The following is a 22,855-nucleotide window of genomic DNA, read 5'->3' on the forward strand; positions in this document are numbered from 1 at the left end:
AGAAAAGTAGGGAAAGAGGCCAGTTATAGAAGGAAAAATACTCAGCTAAATGGTTTCCTTTTGATATATTAATACTTCCTTCAAGGGCTTCTTTGAGGAAAAACAGACTTAAGAAAATGAGTTAGGATTTAAATGAACTCAATTGTCTTCAGAGAGATTTAAATAATTCCTCAATGAGTCTTTTTAGTTGGACTCAGAGAGGCCACTAATCTTTGTGCCTTCCTCTGAGCACAGGTCAGACTGAGGACATGGAGACAAGTAGGAAGACTGAACAGAGAAATGCAAGGGTGGAAGGTGGCAAAAGGGGGCTGGCAGGTTAGACCTGACCACCTCTGAAAGGAGCTCAAGGGAGCAGCAAGTGGCTTTAAAGAGTGCCAGATTGGCATGGTGTCAGGCCCTCAGTTAAAAAAGGAAGACCTGTAAATTCAGGCTTATCGGGTAAAGTCTTCACACCCCACACACTCTGCTGTTGATTTTCACCGCATGATTAGAATCAGAGAATCATGGAATGGTTTGGGTTAGAAAGGACCTTAAAGATCATCTAGATCCAACCCCCTGCATGGGCAGGGACACCTCCCACCACACCAGGTTGCTCCAAGTCCCATCCAACCTGCCCTTCAACACTGCCAGGGATGGGGCAGCCACAGCTTCCCTGGGCAACCTGGGACAGGCTCTCACCACCCTCACAGCCCAGAATTTCCTCCTCATGTCTCACCTCAATCTCCCTCTGCCAGTTTTCATCCCTTCCCCCTTGTCCTCTCCCTCCCTGCCCTTGTCCCAAGTCCCTCCCCAGCTTTCCTGGAGCCCCTTCAGGCACTGGAAGGTGCTCTAAGGTCTCCCTGGAGATGGAGAGGAAAAGGACTTGGAGATGTTGGTTGATTACCAGGCAGAGAGAAGACGTTGATGCTTGTATTTCTGAGCACCTGTGCAGGACTCCAGTGCAAGGGAGAGTGAAGAGCCCACAAAACTCCAGCTGGCAGGGGTGAGGGGAAGTAGCCATAGCAAAGACAGGAGAGCCAAGATGTGTACCTCTTGTTAACTGTAACAGAGAATTATGGTTTCTTATATCCCATTTTTCTTTTATAACCATGTTTTAAATTTGGAATTGGAAGCAGAACCTCTTTTTCTGGTGAAGTATATTTTCCTGGTCTTGCTCTTCTACTTACCTAGGGACAGTGATGGTAGGAGAATCTGACAAGCCCTAGGGACTTTGCAGAGCAGTAATTTATTGCTCTGTGTTACAAAGCAATAAATCCATGTACAGTAGTGAATAAACAAAGAGTCTGAGTCACCCCATCCAACCTTTGCTAGTAAATCTGAGAAGCTGGGAGTATTTTTCCTAAGAAGCAGAGGTCAGCTGAAGATTGATTACAAGAGCTTTCAGTGGAAAGAAGAGGGGTAGTGGGCAGGTGGCTGGCAGCAGGTGACAAGAGGCATCTTGTGACACTGGTCAATGTTTCAATTGAAGACACTGGGCTAAAACTGAGAGTATAAGGTGATATTTTTAGCAATTCCACAAAAATGCAGCATTGAAACAAGCAGACCTGTTTGTGGATTCAGGATCAGTTTCATAAACCTGAGTCAGCAAAAATAGTGCCTAATGATTTCCCTTTCCATAATGAGTGCCCTGCATATCCTGTGTCCAATTTCCCAGGTCCCATGAATGCCTGAAATCCTGCAGCGGTACCTGACAACTATCCTTAGGTTGTATCCTTATCCAGCGAGTTGTCCACTTGGGCAGTGTTGGTTTCTGCTCCCTTGATCTTCCTGTGTCCTGAGGTGCAGAGTGTGCAGCACCCAGCTCAGCACTGCCTGACACAGCATCCTGCCAGTCCCTCCAGAACTCCAGCAATCCAAATAATACAGTGCAGCCTTCATTGCTAATTCTCTGCCTGGCTCCCCGGGTGGGGGGGTGATGACTTACTTGACTTTGATCATGCTGTAGTGATCATGAATATTTACAGCCAGCTCCTCTGCTGCTAGCTACAGACAAAAAGCTCTGGAAATGCCAGGAAACCCCGAGTGTCCCCTCTGCCACCTTGGCTTCTCAGAGTAATTCCTTCCCCTCTCTGGTGCAGATCAAGTTGTTAGCATGCAAGGCAGTGCCAGCACAGACTGTACTGAGAGCAGAGTGACACTGGTGTGTGCAGGGAGGTCTGTAATGAGCAGAAGTTTGGTAATTAAGCACTTCAGCACAAGCTGCAGTAAAGGGACACTTAGGGAGAGATTTGTCAGGGAGAAGAAGGATGGCAAAGGGGGAGCACAGGCCTTTAGTCAGTACTATTTAGTATGATCCATGCTCATATTCTGTGCTGCATACCAGTGGGAGGGAGCATGGCCACTGGGACACACACACCTTGTCCCTGCAGCACCTTCATGGCAAGGGGAGCTTTTTACAGTCCTGTGTCCTTGAGGAAGTGTCATTTGCACTTGTCTCTTGCACACCCACACATAGAAAGCACCATCCATTCCCAAATCCTGCTCTGGCATCAGTCAGTGTGCCCTTGTCTTCCCCGCTAAATGACACGATGGAAACGCAAATCATAAAGTAAAGATGCAGACAGGTTGGATGGCATGGGGGGGGCAATAGGGACCCAGCAAAAGGTATGGAATGTCTGTGCAGCCCTGGGTGGGAAGGCAAAGGTGCTGTCATAGCTGGGCAGACAGGAACACAGAGGAGAGGAAAAGCAGGCCAGGGGTACTGCGGCTCCAACCAGCAACTGTCACATTTCTGTCTGTGTGTGTCCTTCAGTTTGTCTGTGGCCATGAACATCCAGCACAGGACTGTGTTCTGGATTGTACAGCCCTGGTACTGTGGGTTTCTGTACTGGGCTGAGGCCTCAAAGTGCTGCACAGCACTCACTGCCCTAGAGCCACACTGCCAGGTCACACACCTTCTGCTGAGGGCACAGTGACCTCATGCTCTCTTTCTGCTCAGGGCTTGGACAGTCTTTGCTCAGCTTTACTTTGCTGAGAGGAAATTCCCAGCTAAGCACTTCTTACTCATCTCTGCTCCCATCTTGTGCTGTGTGTGTAGAGGAGAACAGGGGCCTGAGCTGCTCAGCATCCAGGGAATGAGCAGTTGTCTCCACAGTGTAGCTGGCTGAGGAGAAGTTTAAAGGCTCAAACATGGGGGATATAACAAAGGTGTCTGCAAACTCTCCGGTTCAGACAGTTGCTCTTTCCTGCTCCTGATTTCTGGGCCTGGGCCTGGCTTGGTGTGAAGGTATGGGTATAGTCTAGCATGTGCTCGTCCATGAGTGTATGCCATGTGTTGCCTGTCCTGGTAATTCTTCCTCTGCCCCCTGCACAGTACAAACAAGTGGAGCAGTACATGTCCTTCCACAAGCTCCCTGCGGACATGCGGCAGCGCATCCACGACTACTACGAGCACCGTTACCAGGGGAAGATGTTTGATGAGGAGAGCATCCTGGGAGAGCTGAGTGAGCCCCTCCGAGAGGTAAGGAGGGGTGGGGAATGGGCAGTGCATGTTCCTGGCATCTCTGGAGCTCTCGGTGCTTTGCAGAGGACACCATCAGTTGCTGGGAGTGGTGGAAGGCCAGCTTTCCCACTAGCACTGGTTCTGTGTGTGCTCTAGTGTCAATCCGACATCCGTGAGTCTGAGCAGCCGTTAAGGCCACGTTTTGCTTGGGGCTGTACCTGTTCCTGTGCTGTGTCTGACTTCCTGGGAGAGCAAGGCCAAGAAGAACATGGTCCATAGCGTGGTTTTGTCTTTGTCGGAGACAGTTTGATTCAGAGGGGGAGGCTGTCCTCCCCACTGCTTGGCTGGGGAGAATTGTGCTGAGGTGATTCGCTCAATGCCACTTTCTGCCACTTTCTGAGTCTGAGCTGACATGGCAGCGGGCAGCTCCTGTGCAGTGGAAAGTGCTGTCATACCCTCCAAGTGACACCAAGCCACGGGAGGAGGCACAGTCCCTGTCTGCTCTATGACAGCTGAACAGCTGAATTGGGTTTTCTTCATCTGAGGTTGATGATCCAGCCCATGCCCCAGTGACTGGTGGGCACCTCTCCCTCCCCTCTCTTGATATCGTCCCCATCTGCCCAGGATAATTCTTTCTCTGACCCCTTGGCACGTTGGTGCTGTTTAATATCGCATTGACAAGGAAGGACAAGAGAGAACATAGGGCTGCCAAGGTGAGTTATAACATTTTCCCAGAGAGGAGCCCTGGTTTTTTTCATGCAGCATTTCACCAGTGCTCTCCACCTCTCTCCCAGCCCAGAGCTTCCTGCAGGAAGAGGTGTGCTGGTGGTGCTTGGAGGCTGGGAGGATCATCCCTACTCCAGGAGAAAGTGTGTGAATGAAAGCAGTGGAGCCTGGTGTCAAGCTGGCAGCTCCAGCTCACACCACTGCATGCTCCCAGCATCCAGAGCCTGTTCCAGCCTGTGCTGGGGGAGCCAGACTAAGGGAGCAGTGTTTTGTTTTCCACTTCCTAATGTACAGATCAAGGAGGGGATCTTCCCAGGTTAACATGTTTTGACTAAATACGTGTGTGTCTTTTCTGCTCCCTGTCGCATCATTTCTCCCCCTTTCCACCCCCTCTCCCTCTCTTTCTCTCTCTCTCTTTTGGATCACGTGGTGGTCAGGAAATCATCAACTTCAACTGCCGGAAGCTGGTGGCCTCCATGCCCCTCTTTGCCAACGCGGATCCCAACTTTGTGACATCCATGTTGACCAAGTTGCGGTTCGAGGTGTTCCAGCCCGGGGATTACATCATCCGGGAGGGCACCATTGGCAAGAAGATGTACTTCATCCAGCACGGGGTGGTGAGCGTCCTCACCAAAGGCAACAAGGAGACCAAGCTGGCAGATGGCTCCTACTTTGGAGGTGTGTGTTTATCAGTCACCTTTACTGATGCCCCCTGCTGTTGCTCTTGTGTTCCTTAACCCCCTCAGCAGGTTTGCTGATGGCACCAAGCTGTGGGGTGAGGTGACATGCTGGAAGGAAGGGAGGCCATCCAGAGGGACCTTGACAGGCTGGAGAGGTGGGCTCATGCAAACTGCATGAAGTTCAGCAAGGCCAAGTGCAAGGTTCTGTACCTGGGTTGGGGCAATCCCCAGCACAGACTCAGGGTGGGTGGAGAATGGATTGAGAACAGCCCTGGGGAGAAGGACTTGGGGGTGATGGCAGATAAGCTCAACATGAGCTCCGTGTGCTGGACCCCAGAGACCAACCATGTGCTGGGCTGCAGCAAAAGCAGCATGGTCAGCAGGGCCAGGGAGGGAATTCTCCCCCTATACTTGTCTCTGGTGAGACCCCCCCATGCAGTGCTGAGTCCAGTTCTGGGGCTCCCAACTTAAGAAGAGCATGGAGCTTTTGGAGGGAGTCCAGAGGAGGCCATGAAGATGATCTGAGGGCTGGCGCAGATCTGCTCTGGAGACAGGCTGGGAGAGTTGGGGTGTTCAGCCGGGAGAAGAGAAGGCTCCTGGGAGACCTTAGAGCACCTTCCAGTGCCTGAAGGGGCTCCAGGAAAGCTGGGGAGGGACTTGGGACAAGAGCAGGGAGGGAGAGGACAAGGGGGAAGGGATGAAAACTGGAAGAGGGGAGATTGAGGTGAGACATGAGGAGGGAATTGTGGAGTGTGAGGGTGGGGAGAGCCTGTCCCAGGTTGCCCAGGGAAGCTGTGGCTGCCCCATCCCTGGCAGTGTTGAAGGGCAGGTTGGCTGGGGCTTGGAGCAACCTGGTGTGGTGGGAGGTGTCCCTGCCCATGCAGGAGAGTTGGAACTGGATGATATTTAAGGTTCCTTCCAACCCAAACCAGTTTGTGATTCTATGATTAATTTGTCCTAGACACACAGGGATGTCAGCCTGTGGAACTGACACCTCAGGCACCTCCTCCTTCCCCCCTCTCTGTCTCTTTTAATCTCACCTGTTCTGCAACTCCCCATAGAGTAGATTTGGCAATGGGAGGCAACCAGGACTCATGGGCAGTGCAGAAGTCTGGATCAGAAATAATAACAAAACAGAGAAGGGAAACTTAGTTCTCCTGGGTTAATTTATTTTTGCCCCAAGCAAACTGACAAATCTGTGAAGCTGAGAACCTGAAGAAAAAAAATGGAGCATTCTCAGTTCACCAAGCAAATCTATAGTGCTCCTTGTCCTGCTGGTGGGCATCTATCATAGGAGGCAGTGTGTAAACACGGAGGAAAAGACATAGTCCATCATCTCTGCAGCCTGTGGCTCAGCAGAATGTCATGAGGGTCAGCAGGCAGGCTAATGGATCAGCAGCAGAGCTCTGCACCAGTGAAACCAGCATGAGGTCAGAAAAGACTAAGAGAAGATTTAGGGTATTGCTCTTAGGAATAACCCAGAGACACCCCTCCTACTGGACCCCTGTAGAGACCTCACTGACAGCCCAAGACAGAGAGAAGTCTGGTAGATGCATGTCTCAGTACTGAATGCACCACAATACTGAATGCCCACTGAGATGGGGCAGAATGAAACCTGCTTTCCCCTTCTGTAAGGACTTTCCTCTGTTAAAATACCCCTACCATGCATTTCCTTGCTCACAGCTTCCTTGCTCTGAAACAACCTGTCTGCACCTACCTGGAGTACAAGGATTTTGCATGTCCCTGGCAAATGGGGTCAGTGTGCTGGGAGGGGAGATTGAGGTGAGACATGAGGAGGGAATTGTGGAGTGTGAGGGTGGTGAGAGCCTGGCCCAGGTTGCCCAGGGAAGCTGTGGCTGCCCCATCCCTGGCAGTGTTGAAGGGCAGGTTGGCTGGGGCTTGGAGCAACCTGGGCTGGTGGGAGGTGTCCCTGCCCATGCAGGGGGTTGGATCTAGATGATCCTGAGTGTCCCTTCCAACCCAACCCATTCCCTGATTCCATGATACCCTGACTCTGAATGTCTGTGACATTCAGTGTGGTTCAGACACCACACACAAAACTCCTCTCACATGTTCAAAGCCAGCACAGTCTCATCAGCATCTTTTCCTTGGGAAAGCAGCCTAATACTGCACCTTACAACCCTCTAGTGCTGCTGTACCAGTGCTTTGGGGTAGATCCAGATTAATCCTGAGAGCGGTGCTGGTGGATTGACACCCAACATACGGCAGAGAGAAAGGGTGCTGTCAGTCTTCTGGTCACACCATCTGTCCTTAAGTGCCTGTCTCTGCCTGTACTCTGTGTAATCAGTGGAAAAGCAGGACTCAGGAGCTCTGCTGAGTGTTCAAGGAATGTCTGTGCCCAAGTCAGACATTGATGGTAATCGGGCTTTCTGTTCTGTAACCAGCTGAGCATCCTCCTGGGAGCAGGTGACTGCAGTGTAAATGCACCAGGAGTTGATAGATGCCACCAAGTTGGCTTTCCCAGACAATCTTTAAGCTTGTAGCAAAAGACCTCAAGAATTTTGAAGAGTCGAATGTTGTGGGCGTGGGGATCAACATCACTACCAGGCACTAAAGGCACAGGCCAGCACAGAGCCTTTTCCACAGATCTAGAGAGACAACTGGCTTCAGTGAGAGCACAGCTTGACCTTCTGCTCCCTCTGCCCATGAGGAGCTGGAGAAGAACAGCTTCTCCAGTCTGGTGTCTTTGATAATCCACCATAACTAAACTTCCCTGGCTGATGAGACCAGCAGACTCCCTGAGGTGCAGTGTGTGTAGCAGCTGTCGCAGCTGAGCCCCCTGGCATTTTAAAATGCTCCTGCAGAAAACCACCCCTCTTCATGTTTGCGGTGGGACAGCACAGAGTCCAGCTAGCCAGGACGCTGGGTGGCAGGCAGGACTGCTTGGGAGTGATAGTGCCAGGGGTGCTGGTGTCTGTCCCATGTTCTCAGGCTGGTGTTTCATTGCAGAGATCTGCCTGCTGACGCGGGGGCGGCGCACGGCCAGCGTGCGCGCTGACACCTACTGCCGCCTCTACTCCCTCTCCGTGGACAACTTCAACGAGGTGCTGGAGGAGTATCCCATGATGCGGAGAGCTTTTGAAACCGTGGCTCTTGACAGGCTGGACAGAATTGGTAAGTGGAAGGTGTGGGGGTCTCCTTCCCAGTACCTGCTGCCCCAGCACCACGTCTCCAGGCTTGGTCCTTGGTTCCTTGGCTGGAGTTGTGAACTGAAGGAGATCCCAGCCTGTCTCTCCTTGTCTGACTTCAGCATCTACAAGGAGCCCCATTCACAGTCAGTTAAGTCCACAGCCTTCTCTCTCCTTCGCTCTCACACGTGCACATTTCTGCCAGCTCCTACTTCCATTCATTTCCAAGAGGTCTTTTTGATGACCTGAGATCTGAGGCCATCAGGGCCACCCTGGGCAATTCACTTGATTTTGAATTTTAGCTCAGAATGTGTAAATGCACAATTGATCAAAACCCAACCTCCCACAGCCCAAAGTAAACACAATTAACCAAAGAGTATTACTGGGTTGTTACAGTTCCTAGTGATCCATCCCAGGCTGCTCTCCTGTCCCGTGGGAGACACAACCTGTGCTGCAAACATCCATGTCTAACTAGAGAAGACCAGGATAACATTCCTTGGACACAACTAGAGACGTTTAACACTGAAAGATAAAGTGACTTATGCAAGGTCATGCAAGAAGCTTTTGCAGAGCTGAGGACTGAGCATTTCAGAGTCCCAGTCTAATTTCGTTAGCTTCTTATTATACATCTCTTAAAACTACGTGCAGTTTCATTGCTTTTCAGAATCAAGAAGGTCAGTGCAGGTCTGAGGACAATGCAGAAGGCAAGGAGGATAATGGGGTGAGGGGGTAGGGAATAAGTTGGCATCCCAGCAAGGGGTGCAGTGCCTCTGGGGCTTTTCATGCCAGGAACATTGTATTCTGTGCATCTGATTACCTGCTGCAGATCAGAAAGCGTGATCCCTGAGGGAAGGGTTATGAGCTAAATATGTAGTTTGGCAAAGCGTACACTAATGAGGCCCTGGTGTAAGTGGCAATAGTCCCATCACTTGGGTTATTTAAATTAGACTTCACATACCACTAAGAAAATTTAATGCCAGATGCCACCAGGGATTGGCCAGCTTTATCTCAGATTCTTCAGCTTTAGGTAGTCAGTGCTGCTCAGCTTCCTAGCCTGGTGCTCTCTGGGCCTGCGTGCAGGTGGGCAGGGCATGCTGTGCTCTGTGTGCCACTGCACAGAACTAAAATGAATGGAAAATTCTGAACCAGCAGAAAGAATCTCACATGCTTCTTCCCCCTGCCACAGACAGCTGCAAAATGTCAACTTAAGGTCAGAAGGTGGCACAGAGCACCTGGAATAACAGGTCCTTTGGTGCATTGTTCTCCCCTCCTCCTACCATTCTCTAACCTGAGACAACAGCAGTCCTGGTGCCAGATAAAAGGCAGAGAGATCATCAGGGCTGTGGATTGAAAATGCTAGTGCCACTCCTGTTTCCCTGGCAATCACACTTGCTGCTTGTTCCCTCAACGTTACTTCCCCTACTATTGCAAAACAGTATCTTCTTAGCACTTTCCAACCCCCTTGTGCCCAACACTCCTTGGCTGTAATTTCCCAAAAGAGCCTAAGGGAGTAATGCACACCCTGCTGAAACTGGCAGATCCCATGGAAATCCCTGTCTTTATAAAGAAGGCTTTTCTTCACCTTCCCCTGGAACATGCACCATCCAGACAGAGCAGTGCAGGAGCTGTGTAACGTGTATGTGGCAAAGCATGGGACTGCTTAGGGAAGTCAAGATGACAGTGTCCTGCTGAGCTTCTCTCTGAACGTTAGAGGGATTTTTCTGTGGGACTGAAGTTATGGAACAGCAGTTCAAAAAATCCAGGTATGAAGAGAAGCAGGGTGATATTTTTGGTTCATGTTACATTCAGCTCAGGATCTCTACCCAAGCTGGAAGCAAATGGGAGCTGCTTTCCAAAGTCAGTGGTGCATTCACTAACTCCCTTCTCCCTAGGTGACATGTCCATGCCACACTGAGTACATGACATGATTCAGAGGCCTTTGTCATTGTTCTGGTACCAGGACAACATCCATCCAGTGCAGTGAGGAATCAAGAGAGCAGGGAGAAAAATCCCAGTCCCATCAGTCACAGTGACTGGAGAGATGTTTGCAGGATTACCTGCTCCATGGAGGATTTGGAAAGCATGATCCAAGCTTGTCTAGGTAGCAGGGAAACAAAATGAGAAGGTAACACTTCATCCATTGAAGCAACAAGGACCAGTCCTGGTTGGCTGGAGGTGTGATGGAGCATTTCCTTTGCAGATCAAATGCAGTTTGAAGCCTGAGGCCAGGCAGAGTGGAGGAGAGGGGCAGATGAACCCTGAGCTGTATGTCCCTCTCCTCCTGCTGGGAGTGGGGCAGGGCAGCAGCATGAGGGACACAGCCCCCCAGGGAGCTGTCAGCTCCATCAGTCCTCAGTTGAGAGCCTGGTGATGTGTCCTTCTCACCTCTGTTGTTAGCGGGAATTGATGTTGGCATCCTGCCTGTGCCATACATGGCTGGGGAAGAAGTTTCCCAAGTGTTTGGTCGCTTGTGGAGCTCTTTAAAAAGTAAAAGGGATTATACTCCATGAATTTACTAAAGCTGGGATTCAAGAAAGATTTGTGTCCCTGCTTAACTGCTCTCTGAGTTACTTCAGACTCTGAAGAATTCCCAGACAGCAGAACATGACATGCCTAGCTCAGGCTCCAGGCCTGAAGACTGAGACTCAAGGAAATTAAGCTGATCACTGGTTAATTTTTTTCCTTTTTCCTCTGACCAAGCTGTAAAATCCCATGTAGTATTTGTGTGTTGAACTGATGTGCTCTTTCCTCCAGTGAGTAATTCTTGATCTGACAAGCATTTGCAAACCATCCCAGTTTGTGATGTGTCAGTTAGTTACGTTAAGTCTCATCATTCTCTTCCTTACTGGCCCTGGAACTGGCTTTCAGTGACCATTGAAGCTTCAAATTAGATTTTCACAACTATTTGCACTTGTAAAACACAACCCCTGAAACATTCATTGAAAGTAAATACAGCACAGGTTGTGGATGTTGTTGAATCAAAACTCCCTGATGCTTTTAAAAAATACTGGGGGGCAATTATTTTCCATCCTTCGTTGTGCAGTAACAAAGCCCATGGGTGTCTGTCATAAGGTGGCTTCCATCCTTATCTAGGTCACTGTTGAGGGCTGCACTAATACTTACAGCCAGAGGAAGTTCTGTTTTCATTTTCATCAGGAATTTTTCACCACAATTTGAATGCCAGTTGCATATGTTTTGCTAGGAGGATCCCAGTTAGCCCAGGATTAAAAGTGCCTTCCATTTCCCCAGGCATTGCAGATACTAAAAAAAAATAAAACAGAAAAGCTAAGACAACACAAACACAGTCTCTAATTAGGTAATATTTTTGTGGTACAAGAGTGTCTGTGCAGGATATTATGCTGGTAGAAGTTTTAAAAGCTTTGTCATACAAACCAGCCACAACACTTTTTGACCGGGCACCCTATTTATCAACTCATAACCATGCTTGTGCCATTGAAATCCTTCTGGCTTTGCAACCCTGCTTGTCCAGGTCATGGCAAACAGTCTGGGTTCTGCTGCCTCAGAGGAAGGGCTGGCCTGTGGTGGGCCAGGTGAGCTGGGAATGAGAAGATCTGGGACCTGTGCCAAGCTCTGCCACACGTTCTCTGTTTGTCCTTGTCATGCCTTTGCTCTGTGCCTCAGTTCCTCATCTCTTCCATAGGGAAAATAATACTAACAGAGGTGGAGCTCAGGCTCTGAAGCCTGCTCTCTTGTGGCAGCTGCTCTGCAAGATCAGATGAATAAATGAGATGTGTATCATTCAAACAATATGATCTCAGCATAAATTTATACTCCATCCACATTGTAGTCCCAAATTTGTTTGCTGTATGCAGGTGAATAACCCCCAAAGAGCTGCACATGTGAGATGATCAAGCAGATTTGGTCATAAGCGAATTTATATTGATATGCTTCTTAGTTGAAGTTGCTGACACAGGCACAGGTGGTGTAAAAATACAAGCTGCCCAGGTATGCCCTGCTAAAGTGTATGTGCTTTGAGAGAAAGCTTGATTTCAAAATCACATTGAACTCTGCTCAGTCCTTTAAAGAAGTGTCTGAGTATCCAAGTACTGAGCAGGTGGGGGTATCAGGGACTAACAGGTAACAGCTTCTCCTGTGTTGTGTCCTCTCTGATCACCTGAGTAACCCACAAACATAACTGTTTATGAGGAGTCCAAGTTGAAATACCAGTTTATATACTCCTCTGACTTGGAATCCTCTCCCATCATTTCCAACACTACAATGTGTAGATCTGGATCTGACATGGGTAGTCAGCAGAGAGAAGAAGGCAGCTAAGAGTGTGATTTGTCTTCTTCTAAGGTGGCCATCCAAGATGGCTGAAGTGACTGACCCCTTGGGAGCACCATCCACCACAGATGTGCAGGGCTTGGACTGAAGCAGGAAATGAATATTTTAATCTCTTTTTATTTGGCAGTGAAGGCTCAGACTGAGTCTGTTCTGTTTAGCCTAAGGAAAGGTATCAGGGAATGCAGATTACTTCAGCTTAATTGAGGTGAACTGGCAAGGCTGTTCACCTGAAGGTGAAATACCATGTCTCGTGCATCTCTAGAAGGAAAATAAAGCCTAAGATTTCCCAAGAGAGTGAACAGTGGGGGATGGTGATAAGATCTCAGGAGACCTGTATTGGAATTTGTAAGTGAACTTGGTCACTTCAGTTTATCCCAACTCATGTCTACCTTCCAGGGTGCAAGCTTTCTGGAAAGTCTGGTGTTCCAGGCAGGAGTCAGCAGTACCACAGATGGCTGGCTGGGGGATGTTAAGCAGAAGCACAAAGTTGGGGTAGTGGTAGAAGAGACAGTATATTTGTGCCCCATTTCCATGGGTCCCCTGACTTACTGGATTCCTTTTATATTTAGAGATCTATATCCACAGCTCTTTGCTATCTGCATCAAACATCTGCTCAGACAACAAGTTACCATTCCAACACCTTTTAAAATTATCATCAACCCCTCTTTAATTATGTGAAGTAAGACCTGCTCATCAACCAAACCTCTAGACTCAGGAGACTTTTCCTGCCTTGAAGGCAGTCCAGTAGCTATCTACAACCAGACCAGACTGCAAAGCACACAACTAACAGAAAAGCTGTGCCAGAATGTCCAGAGTTTTTCAAAATCTGTCCCTGTCACAGCTGTCAGCTCCAGCAGGGCACTGAGAATTGAGTGCAGGAGCTTTGGCTCCAGACACAAGCACTTCTGCCACTTGAGGAGCAGGCAGCTCCCTGGCTGCAGCCTGCAGTGATAGGGAGCAGCCAGGACACCATGCTTGAGGCAGCACAGGCCCTCCAGGATTGCAGAGCTCTGACACCCTCTCATGGATATTCACAAACAGTTTGCTCTACATAGCTATATAAATTCATTATTTTTTTTCCTGCAGAGCTCTGTATGATGGGCATAACTGTAAAGGCTGGGAGGGAGAGGCTTAATTTGTTTTAGTTTTTGTTTACCTGTCATAGATTGCTCAGGTAGCATTATTCACTCTGTATCATTTGACCTACAGCAGCCTGGCCCAGTTAAAGGCTGTGGTCTGTCTGCTTTATTAAAAGAGATGCCATATATTCTGGAATTTATCAGTTTGACTTATGGGAGAGGAGAAACAATCAGTGGCAGGCATGAGCTGTACTGGGAGGGAAGACCTCTACTTGGAAAGACAGGGAATTGTCCATTTTTTGTCCATTTTTTAATTCTTTAACTCCTTATTGTTTGTTAAGCTGGTGATAAGAAATCAGAGTCCACTAACCTCCCCAGTACAGTGGGCTCTACACTGATGCCATTTATTTCCCTTTCAACTTTCCTGCAATAACCCCCCTGTGTACAGGTGTAATGGAGGAGATATTGTTGTACTTGGGATGTACCACCAGAGTTGAAAGGATACAGCTTTAGCATGAGAGAGGTGAAGCTGCAGCACTCAGGTGCGTGCTGCCTGCTACCTGTCGTGGCATCAGAGCCCACAGATGGCAGGCACTGCAGAGCAGCTCATGGGGAGCTGCACGTCCAGTTTGTAATGGATTTACACAGCCAGGCTCTCAGGAAAGTTAACCTGGATTGATTTCTAGAGCAGATTTGTTAAGTGCACTGAACTTCTCTGGGGATGCTCTTTCAGTTGATCCAGCTGGCTTGCTTTGCTTTCAAGATCTACTTCAGTTCTGAGCAGAAACCTCAGCATCACAGTTAGAACAGTTCAGTGGGGGTTAACTTAACTTTTGAGAGAAAGTCAGGCTTGAGCAGGAAAAGAGCACATATATTGGGAGTGAAGAATTGTTTTGAAATCTCTGTTCCAGCTCATTTCCCTGTGTATGTGGCCCCTAAGACAGAAGCAAGAGCTGGTGCAGTGAGACCTTCCAACCAGTGTAGTCCCAGGGCAGAAGAGTTCCCAGGGGGCCTAGAGGCAGCTGTGGCAAACTGCCAGTTTTTGAGATGTCCAGGGTTTCTTTGCCTCCAGTTGCTGTCTTGCCCCTCTGGGGACATGGCAGCCAGCAGAACTGCCACAGGACAGCAGCTCAGGACACAAGTCACTCCTGGGCAGGGGAAGGCAAAGAGCATGTTCAAAGCTGCAAAGAGCTGCGAGCCCTTTGCTGCAACCAGTGATGCAGGCAGAGTGCTCAGCTCCCCCTTGGGTGAATAATAAGAAGCAAAGACCTGAAAGAAGTAACCAGGGGGCAGCCACTTGGACAGCATGCCAGGGCATAGGCCAGCCTCATAAAGTGAGATTATTTCAAATACATGCAAATTCAGAAAGCAATTCAGTGACCTGAATTCTTAAACTGCAGCCAGTGGGTTTGAGAGAACTGAATAGAGAAATGAACAGAAAGTCACAGCTGATTTCCCCTGTGCCCATGTAGAATTTTAACAAGAGAAGGCTAATTTTGATTATTTGATAGAAGAATTATTGTTGAGTGCTGGCTCCTTTTATAAAATTGCATGAGCCTTTCTCCCTGTTCTTTTGTGTGCTGTCTACAGTTGAGGGAAATCTGACTTTGCAATTCTATATTGTGGGAGCAATGTCAAGTTGCTTAGTTTCCATAATTTTACATACCTCACTGCACTTCAAAGCACCAGTAGCTTTGCTGTTAACATCTTCTGGGCTCTAAATATCTTCCTTTTGCCCCTTGTATTTAGCCTATTTGTTGCAATGTGGAAAATAGGGAGTTTTTAGAACCCAGAAACCATGGATGGTACTGATTTTTTGTCTGCCTATGTGCTGGGAGCAGAAAACAAGAACAAAAAAATCAGTTGTGCCATATAGACCTTTTAGTCTTAAGTCCTTAATCTGACTCTTAGCCATGTTCATGGCACATCCAGCCCAAGTGGCTGCTTGGGAGCCACCCAGTTGTCCCCTCATCAGCTTGTCAAAAGCCATTTGCCCTCGATGAGGGCTTGAGCTACTTCAGGGTCAGCCAGGGTGGGGAGGTGGTGCATGGGGTGCTTGTGGATGGCTCCTATGGCAGCTCCAAGGCATCTCAGGAAATGTGTAGAGTTCTAGGTTTAGGAGGAATGCTTGGGTGGACTCTGCTCATCACTTTAATTTCTGTAGGATAAACAACACAGAAGGAGAAACTGTAACGTGCAGGCTCCTGTGCTTTGGTGATTAGATTGAAAGAGAAGCAGGAGTCCCTTTTCCTCTCTCCTAATCATGCTGCTCACTGGCTTAGCAAGAACACAGGGCTCCTCTGCGGGTCACTGAGTGTAGCTGTGAGCCACAGAACATCATTTCAGTTAGGTTACACAGAGCCAAACTAATCAGCCTCCCAGTCCTTTGATTGCTGCCTTTTTTTTTCCTCTCCTTTTGAGGCCTGTGCTGGGGCAATAAATTGAGAGCAGGAAAAATGAATTTGAATCTGAGAGCAATTTCTTAAAAAAGATGAAGGGAAGAAATCATCTCAGAAGCACCAGCCCAGGCAAACTTACTCCTACTGCTTTGTTCCACTCTTGGCTTTTATTACATGCAGGACCCTAGTCAGACCTGCCAGGAAAATGTCTCTGTCCCAGCAGGGCTGTGCTGGGTGCTTCTTCTCATCTGGTGCTAGTTGGAAAGAGGGTTTTCACCAGAATCAACTAATAAGACTCACAGTGGTGCATGGAAACATCATGTAAATGATGCAGTTATGTAGAATGGTGGAACCAATTAATTTTTGAGTTTGCTAAACAATTGCAAGTTTGAAAACTTGGTTGGAAAAATTCCTCTTCCCTTCCGTAATGGGAAGAATGTTTTCAGTTGTTTGTTTAAAGTGTTCTGGAGCAGAGATTTCAGACTTTGTTGGCAAAGAAAGAAAAGAAAAATTTGATCTAATGAAAGAGTTGATAGATTCAAGTTGGGCTCAGGAAAAGAGAAAATATCAATATCAACGGAAAAATAAATGTTGGGGTTTAAAGCTAACAAAAATAATCATTTCAAGGTGTTTGCTGGAATTATGTTCTCAGTCTGACAGAACCTTAAGGAGCTTTGATCAAACCATTTCCAGTAAATAGTTTTCATGTTTGGGAAATGTTGGCATATTCCCTAGTTAGTGATCTGCCAAGGAAACCAGACTCTGCTGTTCAGCTCTGTCTGTGTCATCCAGAGCTCCAGCTCCCAGAACATCAGTCTCCTCAATTCACCCGTGCAGCTCTGATTAACATCTCTCTGGGTCCTCATTTGAATCCAGGGCAGCTCTGGAAATTGCAGGCTATTCAGGCACAGAGAAGGAAATCAGAAGCCAAAGACAGGTGAGATGGAATTAAAAGAGTGAGGTGAGGTGTAATGGTGGAAGCAGGGAGCAGTTGCTGGGACTGAGAGCTGCACTAGCAACGTCTGCTGTTTCTCCTTCTTCTACCCCTGGTTGTGCTTCCTCAGCCCCATTTTGCTACAGTCTGTTTTCAAGAAAGCAACTGTTGGAAGGCAACTTTTTTGCCTGCCTGCTTTGGACTCAGCATGTCCTCTCCCATCCACCTCCTGACCTTGCAGTTGTGCAAGAGAGCTACACATTCCCCATGCTGGGATTTGTACCTTCAGCTCCAGAAAGAGAATCACAGACCTGCAATCTGAATCCCTCATCACCTCAAGTGTGCTGCCCAGCTTCTCCCTTACCTGTCCATTTTATTTAGATTGCTTGTTTCTTCTTTCCAGACTGGGAGCAGTTAGTATTTCTGTTTCTGTTTAAGCAGCAATTTGTGATCTAATTTGTTTGTGAGTTCGTATGTGATTCCAGGTGGAAATTACTGTCTGTCCTTGTGCAGCCTGACTCTCTGTACATATCACTCCACATCACTGTTCATTGCAAAAATGCTCCTAAATTTAAAGGTGACATTCATGCTCCCTCTGGTGTGCCTGAATGGTGGATAGAACCAGGAGCTGTCTGTTCAGGAGATGTCCAGTGCTGTCTGTTCTAGGCCAGTTCCTACAAACTGGTATCAACTCACCTCTTTGAGAGAAGCTGAATACTTTGTACTTATTCACTGATGTTTTTCAAGACTGGTTCTTGTGGATGTTTTCAGTACCTTTTCATGCTTTGCAGCTAAACACTAGCACAAAAGCATGGTTCTGTGTGCCTCCCTGCCCATAAATGTGGTAGTGACTGGTATCTCCCTTGGACTTTACAGTTTCCTCCTTGTTTGTGCAATTATGCACAGATAATGCAGTTGTTTCAGCTTTTTCTGGTGAAACTGAACTAGTTATATTCAACACTCTGCCATTTCAGAGTTTCTTTGCTGCCAGATGATTGATTTTACATTTGGCTACAATTAGAGGCACGTCCTTACGCTCTGACTCTCCTATCTGCAACAGATCAAAGAGATATGTCATACACTACAAAAACTCAAACAACAATCTGGATTTGATCTATGCACAGAGGTAACCCATGTATATCCAGTTCTAGAGCCCCCAACACAGGAAGGACATGGAGCTCCTGGAGCGAGTCCAGAGGAGGCCTCAGAGATGATCTGAGGGCTGGAGCAGCTCTGCTCTGGAGACAGGCTGGGAGAGTTGGGGTGTTCAGCCTGGAGAAGAGAAGGCTCCAGGGAGACCTTAGAGCACCTTCCAGTGCCTGAAGGGGCTCCAGAAAAGCTGGGGAGGGGCTTGGGACAAGGGCAGGGAGGGAGAGGACAAGGGGGAAGGGATGAATACTGGAAGAGGGAGATTGAGGTGAGACATGAGGAGGGAATTGTGGAGTGTGAGGGTGGTGAGAGCCTGGCCCAGGTTGCCCAGGGAAGCTGTGGCTGCCCCATCCCTGGCAGTGTTGAAGGGCAGGTTTGCTGGGGCTTGGAGCAACCTGGTGTGGTGGGAGGTGTCCCTGCCCATGCAGGGGGGTTGGAACTGGATAATCTTGAAGGTCCTTTCCAACCCAAACCAGTTTGTGATTCATATCTGTACATAAAGATCTGAGATCTGGCTGGTAAAGGATTGAAAGGAAATTCCTCTGGAATGTCACTGGGAGCCCAACATGGCAATCCACTCTTAACCATTCCTTCTGGGAAACTGTCACCTGACCAGTTTAAACTAGGATGCTGTATGGGACAAATGAAATATCATATTGTGGTCTTAGTCAGTAATATCAGTGATTTCCTTGTCTTGAAAGTTGTGATTTCATGGAAGTGTGGAGACAAGTCTAATGAACAAGCAGGAAGCTTCGTTGACCTGAGCTGTGCTGCCAACCTTTAATTCCATGATTTGGAGGTTGAAATACAAGCAGAGAGGCCCTTCCACATCCAGGTCTCCATTCCATACCTGCTGCTACCTCCTGCTGTGTAAATCTGCAGTTGGCAAGATGCTGTTTGTCCTGTGCAGGAGCTGGGAGGGATCTGAGAGGAATCAGCAGCCATCGCATCTCACTCAGAGCAGAGGTGCAGGGCCTGAGGATACATTTGGTTCAGGAGGAGGGTTAATACAGCTATTGATGTGATCCAAAGTGGCTGGTGCCTCATCTAGAGGTGACCCTTCTGTGCTCCCCCCTGAGCCTCAGCCACACAGGAGCTGTGCACAGACACACAACCAGGGGCCAGGTGTGCACAGGCACACACATAGACACACACACAGACACACAACCAGGGGCCAGGTGTGCACAGGCGCACACACACAGACACACACACATCTTTCTGGGCTGAACCTTTGAAATCCAAACAGCTTTAATAAACAGCAGTGAAGAGGAAACCCACAGGCAGGTGCTGTAATCAATTCAAGCTGGCATATGTTGTCAGAATAGAGAACAAGAAAGGCAAGAAGAAGAGGTCTAATCCACATTAATTTTGTAAGAAAATCATTCAAATCAGCAAATATCAGCTTCTTCTAAACCAGGGCTGACACACATGTGCTGCTCTGAGAACAGAGAAGCAAAGCTGTTCTGCAGAGAGCCTGCCCATGTCATGAACCCTCTCCTTTGGGAAGGTGTTTGTGCTCTGGTGAAAGGGCATCACTGGCAGCATCCCACCCCCTGCACTGGATGGTTCTGTCCCTCAGCCCAGGGGAGTGCATCCCTTCAGTGCCAGGTGCACTCTCAGGCCAGACACACTCATTACACCACATTTTCCAGCCCATTGAAGAGGCAAAGTGCTGAGCTAATACTTGGCTGCAGACTAGGAAGTCCAGCTGGAACAGGAGGTTTGCTAGCCTGCAGTTTCCTTAAAGCTGGGGCTAGAAGGGCACAGCCAAGCAAGGTGGTAGTTGCAGTATGTCTGAAGGTTCTCTTTGGCCACCTGAGCTTTTCCAGCATAGAAAGTCCTCCTGTCCCTTATTCACAAAGAAATTACCTTTCAACTAGAAACACATACTCGACTTCAGAGCGAGCAAGTTGCATGAGGCAGATGAGGAGGAGGCGTCTCTGGAAAGTAGCTGATGGCTCAGGAGTCTTCACTGGACTTAAATTTTTGAGGTTTTCCTTTGCCAGTGCAAACAAAAATATAGCTTTTGGCTTTACTCTCAACAAGAGAATAATGGAAGTTCAGATTATGAGGTTCAAAATGGGAATCTTCCAGATCTGTAAGCTTTGTGACCCGTCTGCCATACTTGGCAAACATTGCTTTACTGTCTGACTAAGAATATGTGTCCTGTCAGGACTATTGTTGTGGAGCCTTGACATGTGTTGACCATGCCACAAAAGCAGAAGGGGTGATGTTTGTCAGCTTGTTGCTGGAGCACAGAGCCTGTACACAGATCCCATCATGACAGTGGAGGGGAGACAGTGCCAACAATTTCAGGGAACTCTGGCAGAAAGCTTTGAGGATGCCTCCCGTGCTTTAACACCTCAGAATGACTCTCTCGCTTTGCTTTCTCTACAGGCAAGAAAAATTCAATTCTACTGCATAAAGTCCAGCATGACCTCAATTCAGGTGTTTTCAACTACCAGGAGAATGAGATCATCCAGCAGATAGTGCAGCACGACAGGGAGATGGCACACTGTGCTCACAACGTCCAGGCGGCCGCCGCCGCTGCTGCCGCTGCTGCCTCCCACCCCCACCCCTGTCATCTGGACCCCGCTGATCCAGGCACCCCTGCAGGCTGCAGCAGCCACCACGTCTGTTGCCATAGCTCTGACCCACCACCCACGCCTCCCCACTGCCATCTTCCGTCCTCCAGTGTCCGTCCTGGGCTCCTTGGGACAGCAATCCAACCAGACTCCAAGACAGCTGAAAAGGCTTCAGTCTCTCATCCCGTCGACGGGGCCTTCTGCCGTTGGCTCGCCCTCCAGCACTCCATCCCAGCTCCACACCCCAGGAGCAGAGACCCCTTCGTCCTCTTCCTTCCACATCCAGCAGCTCGCAGGATTCTCAGCTGCTGCTGGCTTAGGCCAGTTCCACGTGGGATCCCCTCCAGGTGGCTCAAGCCAGCCAGCTTTGAGCAGCACATCCTCCGTGGGGATGAGCCAGTTCCAACATGCACCTTCTGGATCACCCTTAGGTACAGCTCAGCCCATGCAGCAGCAGCAGCCCCAAACAGCCCTTTCCAGCAGTGGATTTGGGCACTTCCAGCAAGCCCCAACTAGCTCCCCATCAACATCACTCACCCAACTATCATCAAACTCACCCCCCAGTCTTCTCAACCAGTTCCAGTCCACCACAAGACCACTGCAGGGAGGACAGTTACAGCAGCTCTCGGGCAATGGGACTTTGGGGGGCATGAATCACTTCCAACCCCCTCCTTCTTCCAGCTCTCCATCGTCCAGCCTAAGCCAGCTGGCACAGGCCTCTGGTGGGCCGTCCTCAAGCCTGTGCCAAACACATTCAAGTGCATTAGGATCTTTAACTGGAACGATAGCCCAGCTCCACCAAGAACGGCCACCTTTTGCCTCCATGTCTCCACTCCAACAGTCTGGCGTCGCCTCTCCCTGTTATACCCCTTCTGGCCTTAGTCCTCCCAGTCAGAGCCCAGTGGCAACAAGAACTTTTCAGTGTGGCCCTCCTGGGGCCTCAGGCTCTCACGGATCTCTGCTCCTGCCTCAGACCGCCAGCCCACCTCCGCAGATCCTGCCGTCCAAGAGCGCGCCGCCCGTGCCGCCGGGACGGCTGAACCAGGACATCAAGTTGATTTCTGCTTCCCAGCCATCTTTGCCCCAAGAGCTGGCTCAGACACTGAGCCAAAGTTCTCCTCATTCCTCTAGAGAATCTGTTTCCAGCTTCTCTCCTTTTCCTGGTGGAGGTACTGGACTTCTTGGGAAGCCTTGTAGGTCCATTCCTGGCCGTGTGACTTTACCACGTCAGATGTCCTCAGGTTCTTTGCCGCATCCACTGGTGTTTGGGGCCGGCGCTGCTGCTCTGACTGCTGGTGGGAGGAAAGAATCCATAGTACTCACAGGGGATCTGGAACCTGTCAGATCCAAACTGCCCTCCAATTTGTGAGGACGTTCTTCTGAGAGCTGGTTATGTCAGCCTTGCAATTCAGTTCCTGATTAGACTTTCATGAATCATGTTTTCCTTTTCTTTCCCCTTTGCCCCCTCTTTGTTCTCCATTTCTTTTATTTAGGTTTAACTGTGATTAGAAACAAACAAAAAAAACCCCACACAAAAAAAACAACAACAGAAAAAGAAGATAACCAGGTATTCTTAGAGCTATAGATTTTTGGTCACTTGATTTTATAGAATATTTTATTACATGGAACAAAAGGATGTGAGCAAATTTAATCCAACGAGGTAACGCACAGATAAGGCATGTGCCTGAGCTGGAACATATGAATGATCAGCCATAGAAGCCACCAAAAAAGGTTTTCCTGTTGAGAGAAAGATCCAAGGTTGACGTGGGCCGTAAAAGGAAACAGACCTGTCAGGGAAAAGGGTCAGGCCTGTAGCTGGTGGTTTTAGGACAGCTCTGGATGGCCTCAGCTTTGCATCATCGTGTTGCACCAGCTGTGAACCTGGCCCTCAGCACCTGGTTATGGGGGGACTTGGATGGCTCACTGTGCACACCAGAAAGTTTCACTTCCTCCCAAGTTTTGTCCTGTGATCAGCAGGTTGCAGAGGAAGCAAGAAGAGGGGTGAGTTTCATTAATGCAGCCCCCTCTAGCAATTTCACAAGGGCTGAGTTTGGACTCCATCTGAAGAAGTTAAAGGTGGCCAGGAGATGGACAGGCCTGACTTCAGATGCTTGTCTCTTTCTTATTCCACTGATGCTCTAGTGGGAACAAGAAGCAATCCCTTGTAAGTCACAAGGAGGGCAGTGATGATCTGTGTTTTTGTAAGTGTCGTGGATGTGGGTTGTGGGAGAAGTCCTGTCTCTGTGCCAACAGGCCAGGAAGCTGGCCTCAGCCAGAAGAAGAGTCCAAGCTTCAACCTCTCCATGGTTTGGAAAGCACGTGTGCTGCCTTCCAGGTTGGAGAGTGCAAAGCAAGGGGAGAGATGAAAAAAGAGGCAGCACTTTAACCTTCCCTCTTTCATTGGAAT

General features: G+C 48.8%; 1 protein-coding gene across 1 annotated transcript in view; it reads left to right on the forward strand.

The window, feature by feature from the left end:
* Positions 1-21,817, forward strand: part of HCN4 (hyperpolarization activated cyclic nucleotide-gated potassium channel 4) — a 107,712-nt gene extending 85,895 nt beyond the window's left edge. The window contains 5 exon segments of the mRNA XM_010005893.1: positions 3,314-3,460; positions 4,606-4,846; positions 7,819-7,983; positions 20,261-20,430; positions 20,432-21,817. Coding sequence (XP_010004195.1) covers positions 3,314-3,460; positions 4,606-4,846; positions 7,819-7,983; positions 20,261-20,430; positions 20,432-21,817 — 2,109 coding nt within the window.
* Positions 21,818-22,855: the final 1,038 nt, after the last annotated feature.

Source organism: Chaetura pelagica, unplaced genomic scaffold, assembly GCF_000747805.2.
Source record: "Chaetura pelagica isolate M959 unplaced genomic scaffold, ChaPel_1.0 scaffold369, whole genome shotgun sequence".
NCBI lineage: Eukaryota > Metazoa > Chordata > Aves > Apodiformes > Apodidae > Chaetura > Chaetura pelagica.